The following is an 18607-nucleotide window of genomic DNA, read 5'->3' as shown; positions in this document are numbered from 1 at the left end:
GCGCGAGACGTTCCAGCGAGGGTGAGGAGGTTTTCGCCGTGTTACGAGAAATGATGCACTCACGGCGGAGGGAGTAAATACCTATTCTGCTGCTCCTGTTGCAAAAGCTGGACGGCAATCTTCCTCAGATCCAGCACCTCCTTCAGCTCGTCATCCTCCTCCTCCACTAACTGTTCCTTATCGGAACTGCAACACATTCAGGGCGGAAGAACCGAGCTTCACTTGACAACATCTTTTATAAATTACATCCAAAAACAATGGAATTAATATTTTTGTTTTGGATCATTTAATTGAATTAACTATCACGCGAATACTGAGAACAAAGGGCAGAAAACAGCGTCTAACTATTGCAATACTGATTTTTCGACCTCGGTCCAATAGCAGCGGATTGATCTCGATCGATTTTCATGCCACGCAATTTACTCATACTTATAATCTTCCGAATGTTGTGTTTTTAAATCGCTGTTCCACTTGATTCAGTCGGAGGTAGCGGTGATCGGCTAGAAAAGTGCACACTTCGTTACCCCCCTCACATTGCAGAGACGAGTGCAGGCCTGTGACCGACAGATACTGGGAAAGCCCTTTTTGTAAATATTACAAGGAAGAAAAGATGACGGGAAAAAAAACCTGGGTACATGTTTATCTCGTGACTAAAGCTGAGGCAAGAGATTAGTTTAATAGTGGTGTTCAACGCACCCGGACTCCTCCTTCCAGCTCTCTTTTTCTTTGCTTTGGTGAGACATATTAAGAACTTTTTCCAGTTCCTGGAACACAAACGCACAAAGTCAACATCATGTCAAGTGATTAAGATGTTTTTTTTTGGGTTTTTTTGCAGAGCACTGGCAGATAAACAGCGGGAGGGTGAGACGTCGCCAACGGGACGCACCTTTATACATGAAACATGGCTGTTTTGTTGCCCATCACACTCTGACAGAGCAGGATCTTCATCTGGGTTGGGCTCTATAAAGTCATAGAGATCCTGATCTGATAGAGGGAGGAAGCATCCGCGTTGATCACATGAACGGTCATATTTTAGGCACTTCATTCTACAACCCCCGTCTCTCTGTTATTGCTTTCAAAGGGATAATGCGGTACTTATTTTCGATAACCTTTGCACGAGTCCATTTTGGTGAGGAGCGAGAGGGCATCCGCTCGGGCTGTCTCTGAGACCTGAGAGTGCAGGCTAACGGTGTCATCATCAGAGGGCTGCAGGAGAAGGAGAACCCAGAGTGAGCCAGTCTGTTTTTACCACTACATACAGATGTTTACACTCTTAAACTTAATAGTGATGAGATATTTTGGGGCTTAGGGGGCAATGAATTCTGGGGGTTTTACCTGGAATTGAGCGCAAACAAATTAAGTATCGCGGGTTGGTGTTGCGTGGCTGTGGCCATCAACAGCTTTTGTTCATGAAACAGATGTTTTATCGTCACATGGGGATTTTCCCCGACGACCAAAACTACAATATCATTGCAGAATCTGCTTTCGCTTCTTCAAGATTCAAGACTCAAAGTGTTTATCGTCATATGCGCAGTGTGGAAGCGTGTTTCCCTGTACAATGAAATTCTGACTTCTCTGTCCACAGCGCATTTAGTGCATTTAGATTTATTGGCAATAAATAGGTACTGTTAACATTATTATAAATAGGAACAGTGTTGGCAGTGCACCTAAAACATTGAGTGCAGCTTGGTGTGCAAAAGCGCAGGTGCAACTGTGAGTACAGTTTAAATGACATTCTTTCCATGTGCAGTGCTACAATTAAAGTGCAGAAAAGAAGAGGGAGTATCAGCTTTTTGCATATATTTGATGAAGCACCACATCGGGTTTTACCTAAAGGTTCAGTGTTGAGTTGAAGCCAGAAAACACAAATCCATCTAAGAATTGATCTCAAATTCAAGCGGGTGTAATTCACAGGTTGGCCGCTAGATGGCGCTGTTGAGCGTCGCCCTTTAATTTCCTCGAACGAGCAAGGAGATCTACTTCCGGTTTGGTGCTCGCTCAGCAGAGCCGCGGGGGATCGTTTGTTGGCGCCAGTTCCGTAAAATATTCGGTAAATATTCAAATATCTCATAAATCTTAGAACAGAAGCTAAAAAAGAAGACTCTCTGTTGATATTCTGACAGAATAGGTTTGATTTCAATGTGGAAATGTTTAGCGCGAGTCGTCCATTAGCCTTTTCGTCGGAGTTAGCATGCTAGCACAACAACTTGTTATTAAAATGTAAAAGAAGGAAAGTCATACAAGTTCTTTCTTTTAATTTAATTTATGTCTAAGAACTATTATTGTAAGTTCAAGACCATTTCACGCTCCGGTAAAACTTTGTTAATGTAAGTACTTTAAATTTGTTGCTTTTTAGGCACAGCATTTGTAAGTTTCTGGTTGTTGATATTGGTTATAAATATTGCATCTTGAATTTGATATATTTCCTCATGCCTTTTACCTCTTTTTACTTCTCACAATGAAGACTTGCTATTTGTGCTAAGGGAATTTAACCAAGTGGAAGATAATTGTAACATAGATTTGTAGAACAATGATGAAAACAAAAATTCATACTTTCACATGCATCTGCAGTTAATGAACGCAGTTTGCAGTTGTGAGGGAAAATGAAAATATTTTGACTAAAAAAACATGTTTCCTCTTTTACTGCTTTTCCAAATATTCAGGGTAAAGGTTGCTTTCTCGAATTGCATACAGCACGTTGATATTCTCGACACCTGATGCGATAACATCGGTTTAACGCTGGCGGTCGGAACTCTAACCTCTGTTGTTGACAGCCTCTTGTCGCCATTGTCACTACCTATTCCAGAGTCAGGACCGTGATTCTTACTAGGATAAAAATCTTCCATACTGGAAAACAAAAACAGGATGCAAAAGGTTACAAAGTAACATATTCCATGTGTCCATTTCTCCAAAACATATCAAAAAAAAAATTAATAATAATAATTCCCAGCATTTCATTCTCATCACTGCAGCATGGAGTCCAAGAGGACAGTTGTATCAAATTATAAGGAAAATAAAAATCCCTCAGAGCTTTGCTTGTTTTACATTGATAAATTAGTTGGCAAGACAGACAAGGTACAAAACACTACTCAGTAAAATACATAAATTCCCCCCAAAAAATGACTTCATGGAACAGCATGTAGTCAATGTGTCTGTACCTGTCTGTCAGCGGCTGTGGAAGGCAACGCTTGCCAAGCGAGGGCAGGTCCAGCGTGTCTGGCTTCTTATCCATCCTACATGCCTGGATATTCAGGTACTTGAATATGTGCACTTTGCCCTTTAGACAGATCTACAATGTACAAATGTGCACACGATTAAGCCGGATCCTGGATTAAGAGTCCAAATCTGTGGATTAATCTGTAGTTTCTGGTAATACCTGTGCGGGTGGAGACTGCATAGGATTGTTGTCAAGGATGATGTGCTGCAGCTGTCGGAGTTTCCTGTAGGCGGGAGGAATCTCTGTGATCTTATTGCAGGAAAAGTCAAGTCGAATTAGAGGCAGATCGGCCAACTCTGCAAGTACACAAAACAAAGATATGCGATTAATAGCCTCTCGCGGCAAAGGTACTGACTACAGCGGAATTATGGACATTGCTCATGTGCAGCTGTGTGAAGAAACGTGTGCCAGCACGTTGGAATAGGTGGAGTAAATAGAAGATGGAGGTAATTGCAGCCATATCATCTATCATCTAGTGTAAAGACGCTAAGGAGAAGACAGGAGGCGGAGATGAAGATGTGGAGCTTCTTCTTTGGAAGTGCAGAAGGAGTCTGCACTTCCAAAGAAGTGCCCTGGAAGGAGTCCATCAGAGGGATAGCACATGGTAGATGTTCTGGAGATAAAGTCACACGGAGATGGTTTGGACGTGGAAAGAAGAGGGATGGAGAAGATCTGGGTGGAAGGATGCTGAGGTTGAAGGTCTAGAGCAGGGGTCGGCAGCCTTCACCATTCAAAGAGCCTTTCCTGACAGTAAAGAAAACACCGGGAGCAACACAACCCGTCTGAAATTTAAAATGAGTGAGCGCGGCATATAACCTCTTTTCTTTGGTACGTATAAACAAAATGTGTTTTTCAAATCAATTACTTTTCTGCGTGCAACAAAACATGTCAAACTCTGAAAAAAAACAAATGCAAAGCAGCAAAGCAAAAATGCCATCCTTTTACTGCCGCTTTCAGTCGCTTATTAAGAGCAACAAAAATATTTAACATGTTTTATCACAAGAATCTTGAAATTTAAAATTACATTTTTAAACAGTTATACATTTGAATTAAATACCGGTTAATTATTTTCAAAAGTCACATCAGGTTGCCGACCCCTGGGCTAGAGGAAGACCAGAGAGGAGGTTTATGCATGGAGGAAGTTAGAAGGCGCGGAAGAAGAGGATGCAGTTGAGAGGGTTCGATGGAGGCGGGCGACTGGTTGTGACCCTGAAGGAGAAGAAGATTCACCTAAAATGACACTAAAATCATTTGTATCGTACAACTTCTCTGCTGGAAGCAGGTGCCAGCATCACAGATGATTTCGACACAGACTTTTTTAAAATGATCTGAGGTCAAATCCTACTCATTACAGCCCCCAGAAAATTTAATCTGCTTTTGTATTTTCAGGCGCCGACTTATTTAGGTAAATTATAAAAATCATAATAAATAGAACACCTTTTCTTTCTGTTGTTGTTAATCTTGTCTTTACACATCTTACACTTCCACCGTTGTAGTAAAGAGCATAATCAGTCGTTTATACGCAGACCAACAACTTGAAAGTTAAAGATATAGTCGCATACGACAATGAAGTATCGTGGAGTATCGTGGACCCTGTCGTGCACAGTTGACCCTCGTTACTTCGCGGATTTTTTTTTTGTGAATTCAGTTATTGCGATTTATCGTTCTTTAGCGTTCTTTTGCAGTGTTTGAAGTTTTTCCTGATGAACTAGCCATATTCTAGTCTAAGAAGAAAGAAACTGTAAAAAATATAGTAAAATTAAACTGCAGTTCATTTCATAAAATAAAACCCCGCCATCAAACCAACGCCAGATCTCGTATGGAATAACAACACGCTACGATGCCTCCTAAACACCCAGCTTCGACCAGTAAGAGTAAGAATAAGAACCAAAGCGTAGCACAAAGATGCAAACTCCTGCTGAAAAGATAAAACTTCTCCATTTGTTAAATATAAGAGTGTGGAAAGCGTAATCCAGTGGATGGTGGGTTGATACAGTTTGCAGGAGGTTGAGGGTTATTATATCTGTAACTACCATCAAATTCACTTTTTGCGTAACTCACAAAAAGTGAGGGTCCACTGTAGTCCTATGAAATTTGACCGTTGGTGTGCAGTGTCATCTTTCCAAAGCATTAAAGCTTGACCACCGTTTGCAAGATAAAGGCAGTTAAATCCAACTGTGGAAGGAGGTATTAACGCTGCATTTATGGCCCTTGGGAGAAAAAGCAACGATCGCAAAAAAAATGTTCGACGGGCGTCACAAGCAAACGGTCGAAAACGTCCCTCGCGAGAAAACAGCGAGTGAAAAGTGTCAGACTGACCCTCGGGCAGGATTTGAAGACAGTTCTTCCTGATATTGAGCTCTCGCAAAGCCTGAAGCCTCCCCACCTGAGCCGGCAGCACCTGGATCTCATTGCAGCTCACGTCCTGCAGAGGGAAGCAAAGCACAGGAGGAGTCACATCTCTGCAAGCTGCTCATGGAAGAACCTGGGAGACGCACGCCGCTCACCAGCTCCATCAGCTCCTTGGCTTTGCCGATGTCTTCGGGGATGGAAACCAGCTTGTTGTTGCTCACCAGCAGAACTTTGAGGGGGAGGCTGAACAGGAATTTGGGTAAAACCGAGAGAAGATTTCGGCTGCAGAGAGAGAAGGTATTAACCGGCGTTAGATCGGCGTCCAAGTACCACGGGTAAAACAACAGCATCTGCTTGTCAATATTAACAAATAACAACGGATTAGTTTTGAAAAGCCATCCTGAGGACAGACACAAACTCAAACTGGCTGTTTTTGCTGAGACAAATATCTTTTCGCTCTGTTCGCACGCTTCGTGTTACATTCTTGTGAAGAATGTGACACGGCTTTGCCTGTTTTTTACATTCATCATCTAAAATAGGAACATCTGATCCTTAATTTTGGTTATAGTTTCAATATGGGTTTTATGAAAGGGTTTTCTAATTGGCTGATTTATAGTCATTTATTATTTGTTTTTGTTGGGAGTTTTTTCATATCTGAAATTATTTTGCACGGCGTTTCCTGTGATTGGCATCATTCAAGTCGGCAAAAAAAAAAACTTTGCTTTTAACTCAAACCAATATATGTCTGGGATTTTGTACGTAGAAGGCAAATAAATGTGAAAATGTTAATAGCATATAGAAACGCTACCCAGCCTTTATTTAGATGTCAATCGTTTCTGTTTGTGGCCTCAAAGTGGTTCTGATAACGAAGGTCCGGCGAACAGGATCTGAACGTCGTCTAAACCCAAAGGGGGGACGAGTCTTTTTAGGAAAAGCGCTGAACGTGAAACACGAGCGCACGTCCTCACCTGATGTCCAGATAGGTCAGCATCTGCAGATTGATAATGGCTTCCGGGATGCATTTGATGCAGTTGTGGTAGAGGTTGAGCGACTCCAGCGGGGCGAACAGGCACACCTCGGGGGGGATTTCCGAGAGGCGGTTCTTGGAAAGGTCTGCGAAGAGCGGAAACCGGTGAAATACGGGACATTCAAACATCGCCTTTCTTGCTCTCGAGTAGCTCTCCGTTTTTTTTTTTTTTTTCATTATAATTCCTGCATCGATCTGACTGTTACTGTATATCAGAGAGTACCATGATGTTCACTTTCTTCATTTTTAAGCCATTTCTTGATGCTTTTCCACTGATGCGCTCAACAGAGACCCTAAATTGTCCAGACACATGAAAGAGGGTGAATGTTTGTCTCAAAATGATGTGTGAATGAGAGAGTGAAGGGTTGTGTGTGTGAAGGGTTGTACTGTGGACCCGCGATACATAGCGGATTTTTTTTATGATCCGGTTCTGCAATTTATTGTTCATTAGTGTTTTTTTTTTTTTTTGTTGCAAAATTTGAACAAAAAATTAGTGATGAAAACAGTAAAATTAAACTAAAATTCATTTTATAAAATAAATAAAATACGAGAACAGTTTGCAGGAGGTTGGTTGAGGGTTAATATATCTGTAAATACCATCAAAATTGTCACATCTCTACGTCACAGAAAGTCACTTTTTGGGGGTCTTGGAACGTAACTTCCACAAAAAGTGAGGGTCTGAATGACTGAGTGATTTTATGATGTTATATTACATGTATATTACACGTGAATGGATGGTGGTATGACATGTGAATGCTTGTACATCTATGATGTGTGGATGAGAGGGTGAATGGTTGCATGTCTCATTTTCTTCAGATTGCTTGCTAATCTCCAAAGTTTAAAAAAAAAAAAAAGGACTGCTAATTTAATTTACCCCAGAAAAGTCTGGTGGTTCACTTTAAACTTGTTTTCTGTGTTTATTTTTAAGGACGTTCCCCTTCTTTTTCTAGTTTATTCTCTGATTGTTTACGCCTTTCAGCCTGGCAGCTGCAACCCGTTTTAAAAAATTAAAAAAAAAAATCAACAACAACCTGAAAATGCAGACATACGTCGTGTTGTTCTGAAGCGCCGGTCATTCTCCTCTGCTTTTTGCCTTTGCTTGAGAAGCGACGTCAGTGACGAAGACGTGATGCGATGCATCTCTTCCTCCAGAACGGGTGTAAGATTACACTGGAGTCATGATATCGTGGAGGCCGTTACGAGAGCTCAGTCCTACCGTCACTCACCTCTTTGGAAGTGGCACATTCACAGCGTTATATTTGTATTTATGGGCAGAAAATATTCCACAACTGTCGGTTAAAACACTTTATGTGACGTCCGCGTGCCCCGACATGCAGTCACACTCGATCAAATATGAGCGCGGCCTTGCTTTGCCACACTTTCCCAAGCCAGCCTATTTGGCCGGCGGCTTCCCGTCCGCTCTAGAATCGATATGGAGATTCTTTTATGTGTTATTAACGCAACTTCATGGCCTCGGCCCGACCCGTTAATAACACTGGCTTTTTATATGACCCACCCCGGTGACAAAAATCCACAAGGAGATGCCCTTTCACTATCACGGCCTTTGTCTCCGCAGCAGACTTCCGGGAGACTCGTGGGCGGCAGACGATGTTGACATTTTAAAAGCCGCCCACAAAACTGGCCTTTTAATGAAGCTCTTAAATGAATGTTGATTTCTGCAGTATTAGTATTGGAGGCAAGTTTCCCCTGGACATCATGACGGTCCTCTCCAAAGCATTAAGCCTCCGCTCCAAGCGATAATGGTGTCGTGTTCGATGAACGCGAGCGCAGCTGTCCATCTCTACGTGCCTCTGATAATGAAAAATTTAGACGCCAACCCATTTTCTCGTCCGGTGCCAAGGGAGGGGGAGGAGGGGGGGGGGGATTTAGCCAGATCCTGCTGGCTGAGGTCATCGCTCAGGAGTCCATTCCCGTTCAGCATCCCTACATTTTATGAGCCCCTTACAAGTTCTTAAAGTGATCCGTTGTGTCATAAACGCGCCCTTCGGCACCTGATGCCGCCGGAACAGGACGGCCGGGCTCCGCTGCCGTGTTAGACGGAGCGTGGTAGAGTCCAAAAAATAAATGCAATATGCGCTGACATTGCAAACTACTACTTCTTCTCCTTTGGGCTTTTCCCTTCAGGGGTCGTCACAGCAAATCCAACCCTATTCTCTGGATTCTCTTGTCTCACACCAACTGCGTTTATAAATCTTCTTTTTGGTCTTCCTCTCGAGCAGGGGTCGGCAGCCTTTACCGCTCAGAGAGACATTTGGAGCTGCTTCCTGACAGTAAAGAAAACACCAGGAGCCACGCAACCCCTTTGAAATTTAAAATGAATTAACACGGAATATAATGTTATTTTTTTGCCTTCATGCTATGGATAAAAAATAGGTGTACCCATGCCAAAATATTCTAAACGATGAAAAAAAAGACATTGGGTTGGAGGTAAATTTTCAGCCAAATACTTAATACCTATTTGAATCCTTGTATTTATGACGAAAACAAAAATATACCTGGCAGTTGCAGTTGCTTATTAAGACAAAAATATTTTTACACATTTTTTTTGATGTTCCAAGATCACCATCATCTTGAAATTAAACAAAGTGATTGAACTACAGTAGAATATATTTTAATGAAATACTCGTTATCATTAAAAGGAGCCGCATCATTGCAGGTTGGATAGCTGACCTCCAAATCCAGCATCCGTCCACCAATATATTCGCTCTCCCTCCTCTGTCCATGACCCAACCATCTCTGACCTTCTCTCCAGAACATCTAACATGTTCTGTCCCTCTGACCGACTCATTCCAGATCCTCTCCATCCTGGACGCTCCCAAAGAAGACCTCAGCGTCTTCATGTCTGCTGCGACCTGCAGCTCTGGTTTCCAGTCCATACAACATGGCTGGTCTCACCACTGTCTTGTGCACAAACATTCACCATCAAATCAAACAAGCGGGGCGAGATTCTCTATGACGCACGGGATCCGGCGCGCAGACATGCACGGAAAAAAAAAAATTCCGGCTGTGAAATGTATAATGTGTCACCAGGCCGACTCGTGCTGGAGGTGACGTGGAGATCATGCGCACCGTGTCAGGGGCCCTCGTCCCTCGGGGGCTCTCACTCACTCAAAGGCGGTTCCTTGTGCAAATGCACCTCCAGCTTCTATCTTTTACGTAAACACACACACACATGGGCTGATATTAAACGGCATCAGCGGGTGCGTGGAGGTACGCCGGGCTCAGTGGGCGGGAGGAGGCGGACAGTATGGAGTCCTTTCAGACACATATTGATCCCGCGGGTCGGCGGACGGGAATGTCGGCCGTCCCGTCTGGTGCCTTATCACCGTGACGCCATCATTACAAGGCTGCACGAGGAGCCGCAGAGCCCCGGACAAACAAAGAGCTTTCAATTCTTCAGACCGAAAGCAAACAGCGCCCTCCATCCCCCGATGCGTCCCGTTATAGACAGCTCTCATCCTTCATTAAACAATTATGCTATATATGAATGGACTTCGCTGTGAGACGGAGCTCTCAGTTAGCCGCTAAAGGTCCGTGCTAGCGAGAGGAAAAGCCCGCACCCGTCTCCAACGGGTGGATTTCCTGGAAAATCCTTCCCACCGGCTGCGGCTGATAGCCCACGGTTCATCCCACCCCGGTGCGGAACCGAACGCGATTATTTTTTACTGGCATTTAAATTTTATGCTCGGGCTCACTAAGTATCATGTAATTTGAACCAAATGAAAATTGCAATTTCAAGTATTCAAATTTTTGGTTATTTCAAATTTAAAAATCATCAATGATCATATAAATGTGCTGACATTATTTTTTATGGAATCATCCAAACAAAAGGGAAAAAAAAAAAAGGAGTATTGATTGAAAATACTTAATAAAATAGTTACGCGGACTGGATAAAAAAGCTAAACGGGCCGTAAAATGCCCGGGTCTGCTTCAGACGCTCCATCAGGCTGGAGAAAAGATCAGGTGCATCTTAGTTTTGGTCGTCTATTTTCACCCTTACTGTCTTTTCCATTCTGATCCATGGTGCTGTTGTTCTCTCTGCCGTCTATCCTGATTATCTGTCTATTTATATTTATATTCATATTTATTGAGACGTGTAACTTACGTTGCTGTGACAAAAGAATTTCCCCTGTGGGGATCCGTAAAGTTTTATCTTCTCTTAAATCCTAGCGAGCAGCTCGAGGGGGGAAACAAGCAGCTTTGACTTAAATCTCGCAATAGATTTGCACGTTTTTGAAAGTGAACTTTTAAACTCAGAAGGAGCGGAACGCTGAAGGCAAACTGAAGTTACCGCATGAGGAAAGTTAGTTTGTTTCCCACGAAGGGTAAACAGTGGTGCTGCTGGCAGTTGCCGCGGTAACCCAGCTGTACATCACCCCCTCCCTCCCTGCGGCCCCACATTGATGGCCGATGGTTGGGCGGAGACCCGTCATTGTCAACCTGTCCACCTCCATCTCCTTCTCCCTCCTCCAGGCCAGACCGCGCACCATCTGCGGCCCAGCGGAGGGACGTTCATCCCCTGCCGGTCGGCCGGAGCTCCCGCAGGACGGGGGCCGCCCGGCAGACGGGACCGCGGCGTCCCGTGACACAGCACACGCCACCTCATAGGACATCCTTCTTCATTCGAGCGCGAGGAAAGCGCAGACTTGGCGAAGACCATCTTTGATTTAAGACGACGGTGTCTGCGATCATCTCCAAGGGGAACGTTTATTTTTCCACCCGAGCCGGTGGGTTTCACCTCCTTAATTCCCCGCAAGGTCCTCTCGCCCGCATGAAATACGAGGACCGGCCCGACAAGAAGGAGCAACAAACGCCTCGAGGATCCGGGTGCCACCATCTTGATCAGCAGTCGTCCACAAATCATAGAGGTGATCTTGTTTCTTGTTTCAATAATAGAAAACCGAACGACCCGCTGGCCCCGAAGCTCATTCATCCAAGGGGAAAACGCAGAAACTGCAATTTTTAAAAGAAAGCCTCCTCCGGTCCTGTCGTCGTTCATCTCCGCGGCGTGTTTACCACACACACACACGGACACGCCAACGTCATAATCTATACATGTAGATGAGGGAGGAATAAAAGCTCCCGTTCCAGGCAAAGAAAACACTCCCGGTCTCAGACTCTTTGCTGCCGTCCCATGAATGAATGATTAATTGGGGTTAATTATTTTCGAGCCGTCGCAGATGTGGCCCCACGCAGAGATGAAGGAGACGGGGGGCCGGTTTCTCTTTTTTTTTTTTTTTTCTACTAAATCACTGCCACGGATGGGTAAAGGTGGGGTTCTGCGCGGCAGAGGCCGAGTGAGGCCCCGGGGCCCCCGAGGCACCGCCGGTCACTTGATCCGCTCCGTCTGCCGGCCTCTTTTGTCGGGGTTTATCCGTCGCCGCTTTCATTTCGGGTTTTCACACACACACACACACACACACACGGCCGAGTCAGGCCTCCGTCTGCAACCTCGTTTCTGCCGCCCGTAATCCGCCGTGACCTCGGATCGACGAGGAAAGTCGCAACAGAGCCGCGGTGACAGTTTAACTTACAATTAAAAATATGCCTCGGTGCTAATTTAAAGGTGTGGCCCTCTTTTTCAACTGATTTCACGTTTTTGGTGGATCTCCTTGGAGACGTTCTCAACTGAAAATATTGAATAAATTGAATTTATTTTTAAACGAGTATTTGCACCATATCCCCCGTAGATATACGTTTGTTTTCTTTTTTCAATTAAACTACCGGGGACCATTAAAGCATAAATTAATCTTGGACTTTTTGAACAACCCGTGCGTTTTCTGGGTTTACATCAGCGGTTTAAATGTTTTACGCCGCTGTCATAAATGCGATAGGGCTGCTTTCAAGCTTTTGTCTTGTCCGGACAGGAGAGACGGGCGTCAGCGGGAAGACGCCCGCGGGGGAAAACACCACGCAGGAATTTGAGATGGCTCACTTAAGTAAGGGCGGATTTAAGTAATGTCCGCTCACGCATCAGATATTTGGTGGATGATGAAACGGGAGATGCCGCACTCTCAGGAATGTGACAACAAAACACCTTCTTGCGAGAAGTAATCAAGCGTGTGTCGTCCGTCTTCATTTTCAGATGCCGAGCGTCGTGTTTTCGACCTTCTGACCTCCAACGCATCTCTGATTGAGCTGTTTAACATAAACCCGGTCCCGAATCCCGCCGGCGTGGCGCACCCTCCTCCGAACCTGAACATCTGGCCGAGTCCAGCGGCTCCAAGGTCGGGTCATCTCACGTCCTCGTGAGAAAGGTAAGAGTAAAGTGAGCGGAGACTAACTGCCGTCGGCGCAGCGCAAACAAGACGCCCCTGTGTGAGCAGGAGCGCCGTTTCCTCCGCACACACACTCCGTCAGGTGGCGTCCCCCCCCCCCCCCACACACACACACACACACATACACCCAGCTCTTTGTGCAAACGCCGAATAGCAGCCAAACCCATTTACTTTACATTAACGCCCACTGACGGGATAATAACGCCGCTGTTCGGCGCCGGCTCACCGACTCGAGTTTCACAACCGTGCAAATCCACGGATGTAAAAATGGTAAATGACTTTCATGTTTATCTCACTTTCTCAGTCTTAGGGGCGCAATAAACCCGGAGATGATTCCAGTTTCGTCGGACCACGCTCGGGACGTAATATCCGAAGAAAGACTGGAACGGACCGGGACGCAGCAGTTCTCATTGATTCCTTGGAAAAAACATTTCTCTGCTTCTCCCATGTCCTTTAACCGATGTTGGAAGACCGGTAAATGCTGCCCGCTCTCCTCTTCCGGCATAAGATAAGCTCGTTCTTCATTAGTCCTATAGGAGGAACATAGGAGAATGAAATTGATTTTCTTTTCTCTATCATTTCTCTTGTGCCGCAGTGAAACCAGCAGAGCCCGACCATGTCTTCATTACAACTAGAACGCCCTGTAGGTTGAGATCATCTCTGATGTCCTGCGCGGAGATGGGATGGCGGGGGAACTGGAGGCTGAGGTTGGACCAGGAGGTTCGGAGGTGGACCAGAGGATGGAGGGAACCAGGACGGGAAGTTAGGGAGGGTTAGACGGAGGCGGATGATTGGCTGCGGAGGATTTCTAGATTCATCCTGCCGGCGTGCCGAAGTGTCTTCGGGCAAGACAGCGAACCCTGAATTGTTCCCGATGGCCTGGTTAGCGCCTCGTACGGCAACCCTGCAGCCCTCCGTGTTTGTGTGTGTGTTTGTGTGTGTGTGTGAAATCTTGTCTTGGCAACTGGAGTAAGTGGGAGAGTTGATCTGCAGAAGCTAGGTGGAAGACAGTTATGCTAATGTTGGTGTCGTTCATCGGAACAAAAGAGCAACTTCGTGGGATTACCTGGACTGGAACGTGAAAAGGGGAAGGTAAACAAAGGAGCGAAACCCGTTGGATCACATGGACCGAGGCTCATGTGGACGTTACTGGAGGCTGCTTCCAGCGGTGGGTCTTTCCTGGTTGTTTGGAGGGTGCAGAAGGTCCTGGTCCGTCTGCACAAATCCGTCTCGGTATGGATCTCAGATCTCAAAGCTTGACGACGACGGCCTCTTGGATTCTTCTCTCCAACCATCTGTCTTCTCTGGCCGGAATACGAACATCGCTGTCTTCAAATGACTGGCCCTTGTCCTTCAGGTGAAGTTCTTAGTCCTGAGCTGAAGTGGTGGCTCTCCTGTGTCGGACCATCCGTTTGTGAGGAGGTTGTTTGGTCTCTCCGACGTAGATGTCATCACAATCCTCAGTGCAAGTGACAGCAGAAGTCACATACACCTAGTTTCTACAGATACGCTCTTCCACTTCCACAACAAGCCATCATGATCCAGACCCGCCCAAAAACCAGGCAGTTTTATTCAGAAACTCCCCATCGGTCATTAGAAGTGAAGAAGCCTCTGGGACAAGGGCTGAAACATCTTCAAGTGAAGAAATTCCAGTCCAGTTGCCAAGACGAGAAGATTTCCACAAGAATTCACCATGACCTGGACGACTGAGAACCTCCACAGACGTGTGTGTGTGTGTGCGCGCAATCTAGTGTAACATGCTTTGAGATCATTCGCTGCGTCAGTTTCTCTGCAACCTGATCGAATATCAGTGACGTTCAGTGATCTTCTCGCTCCTGTCGTTCTCTGTGCTCAGTTCCTCCCCGCGGACCGGCTAACGCTAAAAGCGCCGTGCATCCGTTTCCTCCTGCACGGTCGCCCACGTAAAAGTCGGTGAAATGACCTATGGACACTTCCCCCGGCGCACCTTTTTATTCAAGGTGTCGAAACCGAAGCGAGATGGGAAAGCGCACGTTTCTTTCTCTCCGTGTATCGGAGTTATCCGATGTGAGATGGCAAAACCCCGCAAAACATCTGGACCGGCGTGCTCTGGAGGCGAGTGTGAGCGCGCAGCAGAGCCGGACAGAAATAGAAACAGTGAGGAAAAAAAAAAAAAAAAAAAAAAGCTTCCTTTTGTCTCGCCTCTGAAATAATAAAAAACGGGCGCGATATTCAGTTCGGGCGATTTGAAGGGACGTCACTGTCGGCGCAGAGTGAGGCTCGCTCACCTCAGGGTCACTTTTAAACAAAATCAAGCTAAATCACAAGATCCCTGACTGAGTCCACGGATATGGACGAGCACATGAGCACCAGAGGACACCGATACAGCTTAATAATCTATATAATGCTTCTGAAAACTAGGATAGAGATTTACTGCCGTTGTTTTATGCGCTAAGAAACATTTTGCTTCCTTCCAGATCATTTTCAAATGATTTTTCTTCTTGGAAAATCTCCAGACAATTCATTGGTTAGCATACGTACATGCGATTTCATCAGGAGACACAAAACAACCGTCTGTCTGGACTTAATATTCGCTTAGAAAAATATATGGGATTCGTAATGTACGCCACATATCCCGCACTCTTATCCCGACCGTCATTGGCCGAGAGGCGGGTTCGCCCTGGACCGGTCAGCCAATCACAGGGCAGCATATAGAGACACACACATCGCCCTGTCAGTCACACATCTGTGCAATCCAGGGTCTCCGTCGAACCTCCTGCATGTTCTTGGACTGTGACAGGAACATGGAGACTCCATGTGGAAAGGCCTCCACTTCAAGCAGACACCTTTTAGCTGCCAGGCTTTTATATAAGCAGAAAAATACACAATATCATCTGGAGGATACCCGGTGTGTCTCGGTCCCCTCCGGCCCTGCGGGTCGCGATCGTAGCGGCGTGTCGGGGAAAACCTCCTAGCAGGTCGTAGCCCCTTTCCCAACGCCGGGAGCGTCCCTCAGGGCAGAAGCTCCCTCACCAAGCGGCCCGGCGGCTCCACGCCACAAAGAGTAACGCCATATGGCACGTGGGCCGACTCCTCATCCCGACCACCGCCGTCCAACGCCTCATTCGCAACCATGCATTTTGCTTTCTTTCTTTTTTTTAAAGAAACAAAGAAAGCTGCAGCAATGTTGTCCTTTGTGCACCAACTTGGACCAGCCCTTCTTCTGCCGACCTGCTGTGCAAATTAGTATGTGGGACCTGACCCGGACCGGGCTCAGGCTGGGGGGGGGGGGGGGGGGCTAGGATTCGCACAGGCGTTGTGATGCGGACGGCGGTTTGATTTTTAAGCCCCGTCTCTTCCTGTCTGACATATTATGGGCTGTGCGATCACATGCAAGCAAGCAAGGAGGAGGTGAGGCTGCTCCTACCCTGCATCTTTTGTCTGCGTGTGCGCAAAATTGGGGGGAAAAAAAAAAAAAACGGGGGGGCGGGGAAGCAGAGGAGGCTGAGGTGGGGTGGGGGGGGCGGTTTCACACGTTTTAACCCGGGATGGGAATCAGTTTTTTGTTTTTTTTTTGTTTTTTTACAACCGGGACGCCGGTTCTACTCCGCCGCACAAACGCCTGGCTTGGGTGCGCCGTCTCCGGGAGGAGGAGGGTGGTGGTGTGAGGAGGGGATGGAGGGAAGGGAGAGGGGGGGGTGGCGTCGACCAAAACAACCGCACAACCGTGCACACACCTCCGGTCAGCGGCACCGGGGGAGGACGTCCACACCCGGGTGGATCCGTTCCTGCACGACGCGCGTCTGCAACACACGGAACCCACCTGCTTGCGTCGTGTCGGTCAGGTCGTAGCTCATCCCCGGGTACTCCCTCAGCTTCCTGCCGCTCAGGTTGAGGATCCCGGAGCACACGGCATCCTCCAGAGCCCGGTCCAGGCTGCGGGCCGTGTGGTGCTGCTGCTGCTGCTGCTGCTGCTGGTACTGGTACTGGCCGATCCCCGGGCTCCAGTGGGGTCCGCCCGGGTAGTAGTGGCTCTGGAGCGCGGTGACAGCTCCCACACCTCCCTGACTGGACGCCATTTTCGGTTTAAAAAAAAAAAGGAAGAGGAAGAGAGAGAGAGAGAGGGAGACAGAGAGAGGGGAAAAAAAAGGGGGAATTACTCTTTACAATAATAAGAGCGCACAGCGGCACGTCCTCCGCCCATGCGCACTGGCAGCGCACTCCCCCAGGAGGGGATGGGCTTCGGAGGAGGTGCTGCTGCTGCTCCTGGTGGTGATGGGGAGGTAGGTAGGGTGGCCATTTTAACCCCCCCTACTCCCCCCCCCCCATTTTTTTTTTTTTTTTTTTTTTTTTTTTTGCACAAACACACCCCCTTTTCCCTGGGAGGGTGCAGATTCACTCCCCAACTGTGATTAATCACCGGCGTTAAATATTAATCACAGGCGTGCACTTGCAGATATTGTGCCATCAGCCTGCAGGTTCGTCTCCGGTCTCCTTGGGTGGTGTTTGCCCCAAATCTCGAGTATTCTGATGACTAGAAGGTGGAGGAGAGGTGTGCGATAGAGAGAGGGAAAGGTGAGAGCAGCCATGTTGTCTGGTTTGGAGACAACGAGGTGAAGAAAGGAGGCAGAGGTGGAGATGCGGAGGTTCCTCTTTGGGTTGCGAGTCCGTCAGAGGTGACGGCACATGATGGATGATCTGGAGATAAAAATCAGACTGAGACGCTTTGGATGTGGAGGGACGGCGAGGATGTGGGTGGAAGGAAGTGGAGAGGACAGGTTGTCATGAACGGACCATCAGAATGAGCAAAAATCAAGTTCAGAAAAGTCCAGATTAACTTGTAGAATAAACTATCCATCCATCTGGATCATCGCTGTGTTTTCTGTATCCTTATATCTTTTGATGACCATCTCTGGGTGAGATCACCAGCCGTGCATCCACAGACAGGCATAAATAATTGTTGCCCGAGCTGAACTAAAGATACGCCCCCGTCTTTGTTCGGGGACTTTCGCGATCATCCGTCACTCGCCGGGAGGGGATTCATCCAAAGTCACACCGATTAGTTAGTTAGAAGCGCAATAATGACCCCGTGCGTCCGGATCAATACGTAATATCTCATTTGTCCCCTGAACATCACGCAGGGACGTCGTGTCACCGGTCGGCCCCGGAACCCGTCGAGCGTGAAGGTCCACCTCCTGGTCCAAACGTCGTAACCCGTGCATCGGACACGCGACTCATCGGGAACCCCTGCGACGAAAACGCATATGATTTATCATGCTGACATGCACTCTTTGCATGATGCCAATAAATGAAAGGTCACGATGTGTTTGCAACGCCATATGTGGTAAAAGGCCTCATGATATAATCATCCAACCCAATTTGAGTCCATCCAACGAAATGCATCCCCCGGACAGAAAAAACAAACAAGATAAAGAGCTGAGAGTTAACGGCGATGGTCAAAAGATAGACACGATTAATACCTTGGACTTAAAATCAGGGTTACCTAAGCATAGATGAAAAAAAGGATGGTAGTGACGCTGATTAAAATGCTTGTTGGTGAAAAAATGATTAGAAAAGGGGTTTAACCCAATGCCTAAATTCTGCGAGGATGCATAACCCAACCTTTTTATTCCAAAAATGCATGCTTGGAGGGACGACTCAGGCTTTGTACTCCTTTGTGAAGAAATAAAGCTCTCTTAACTCAACTCTGCTGGACTCCGGGGCTCTTCGTCT

The 18607-nt window shown here is 46.7% G+C and overlaps 1 protein-coding gene and 1 long non-coding RNA gene across 5 annotated transcripts in view; one reads left to right on the top strand and one right to left on the bottom strand.

The window, feature by feature from the left end:
- The window catches only part of lrch2 (leucine-rich repeats and calponin homology (CH) domain containing 2), a 30878-nt gene extending 13777 nt beyond the window's left edge, over positions 1–17101 (bottom strand). For all 4 annotated transcript variants that reach the window (XM_086177425.1, XM_086177422.1, XM_086177423.1 and 1 more), the window contains exons 1-11: positions 16698–17101; positions 6538–6682; positions 5725–5851; positions 5537–5642; positions 3377–3513; positions 3159–3289; positions 2760–2847; positions 1110–1206; positions 887–984; positions 697–764; positions 82–186 (exon numbers count right to left, since the gene is read on the bottom strand). In XM_086177425.1, coding sequence (XP_086033551.1) covers positions 82–186; positions 697–764; positions 887–984; positions 1110–1206; positions 2760–2847; positions 3159–3289; positions 3377–3513; positions 5537–5642; positions 5725–5851; positions 6538–6682; positions 16698–16953 — 1358 coding nt within the window. In that variant the 5' untranslated portion in view covers positions 16954–17101. The remainder of the gene's footprint in view (positions 1–81; positions 187–696; positions 765–886; positions 985–1109; positions 1207–2759; positions 2848–3158; positions 3290–3376; positions 3514–5536; positions 5643–5724; positions 5852–6537; positions 6683–16697) is intronic.
- On the top strand, positions 11838–16139 carry LOC147216573 (uncharacterized). Its single transcript, XR_015109091.1, has 3 exons — positions 11838–12874; positions 13200–13369; positions 13491–16139. It is a non-coding gene; the product is annotated as an uncharacterized LOC147216573 (long non-coding RNA).
- Positions 17102–18607: the final 1506 nt, after the last annotated feature.

The sequence above is a fragment of the Fistularia commersonii genome, chromosome 29, assembly GCF_037954325.1.
Source record: "Fistularia commersonii isolate RoL2024-O1a breed Wild chromosome 29, RoL_Fcom_v1.0, whole genome shotgun sequence".
Lineage (NCBI taxonomy): Eukaryota > Metazoa > Chordata > Actinopteri > Syngnathiformes > Fistulariidae > Fistularia > Fistularia commersonii.
This window is presented reverse-complemented; position numbering and strand designations above follow the sequence as displayed.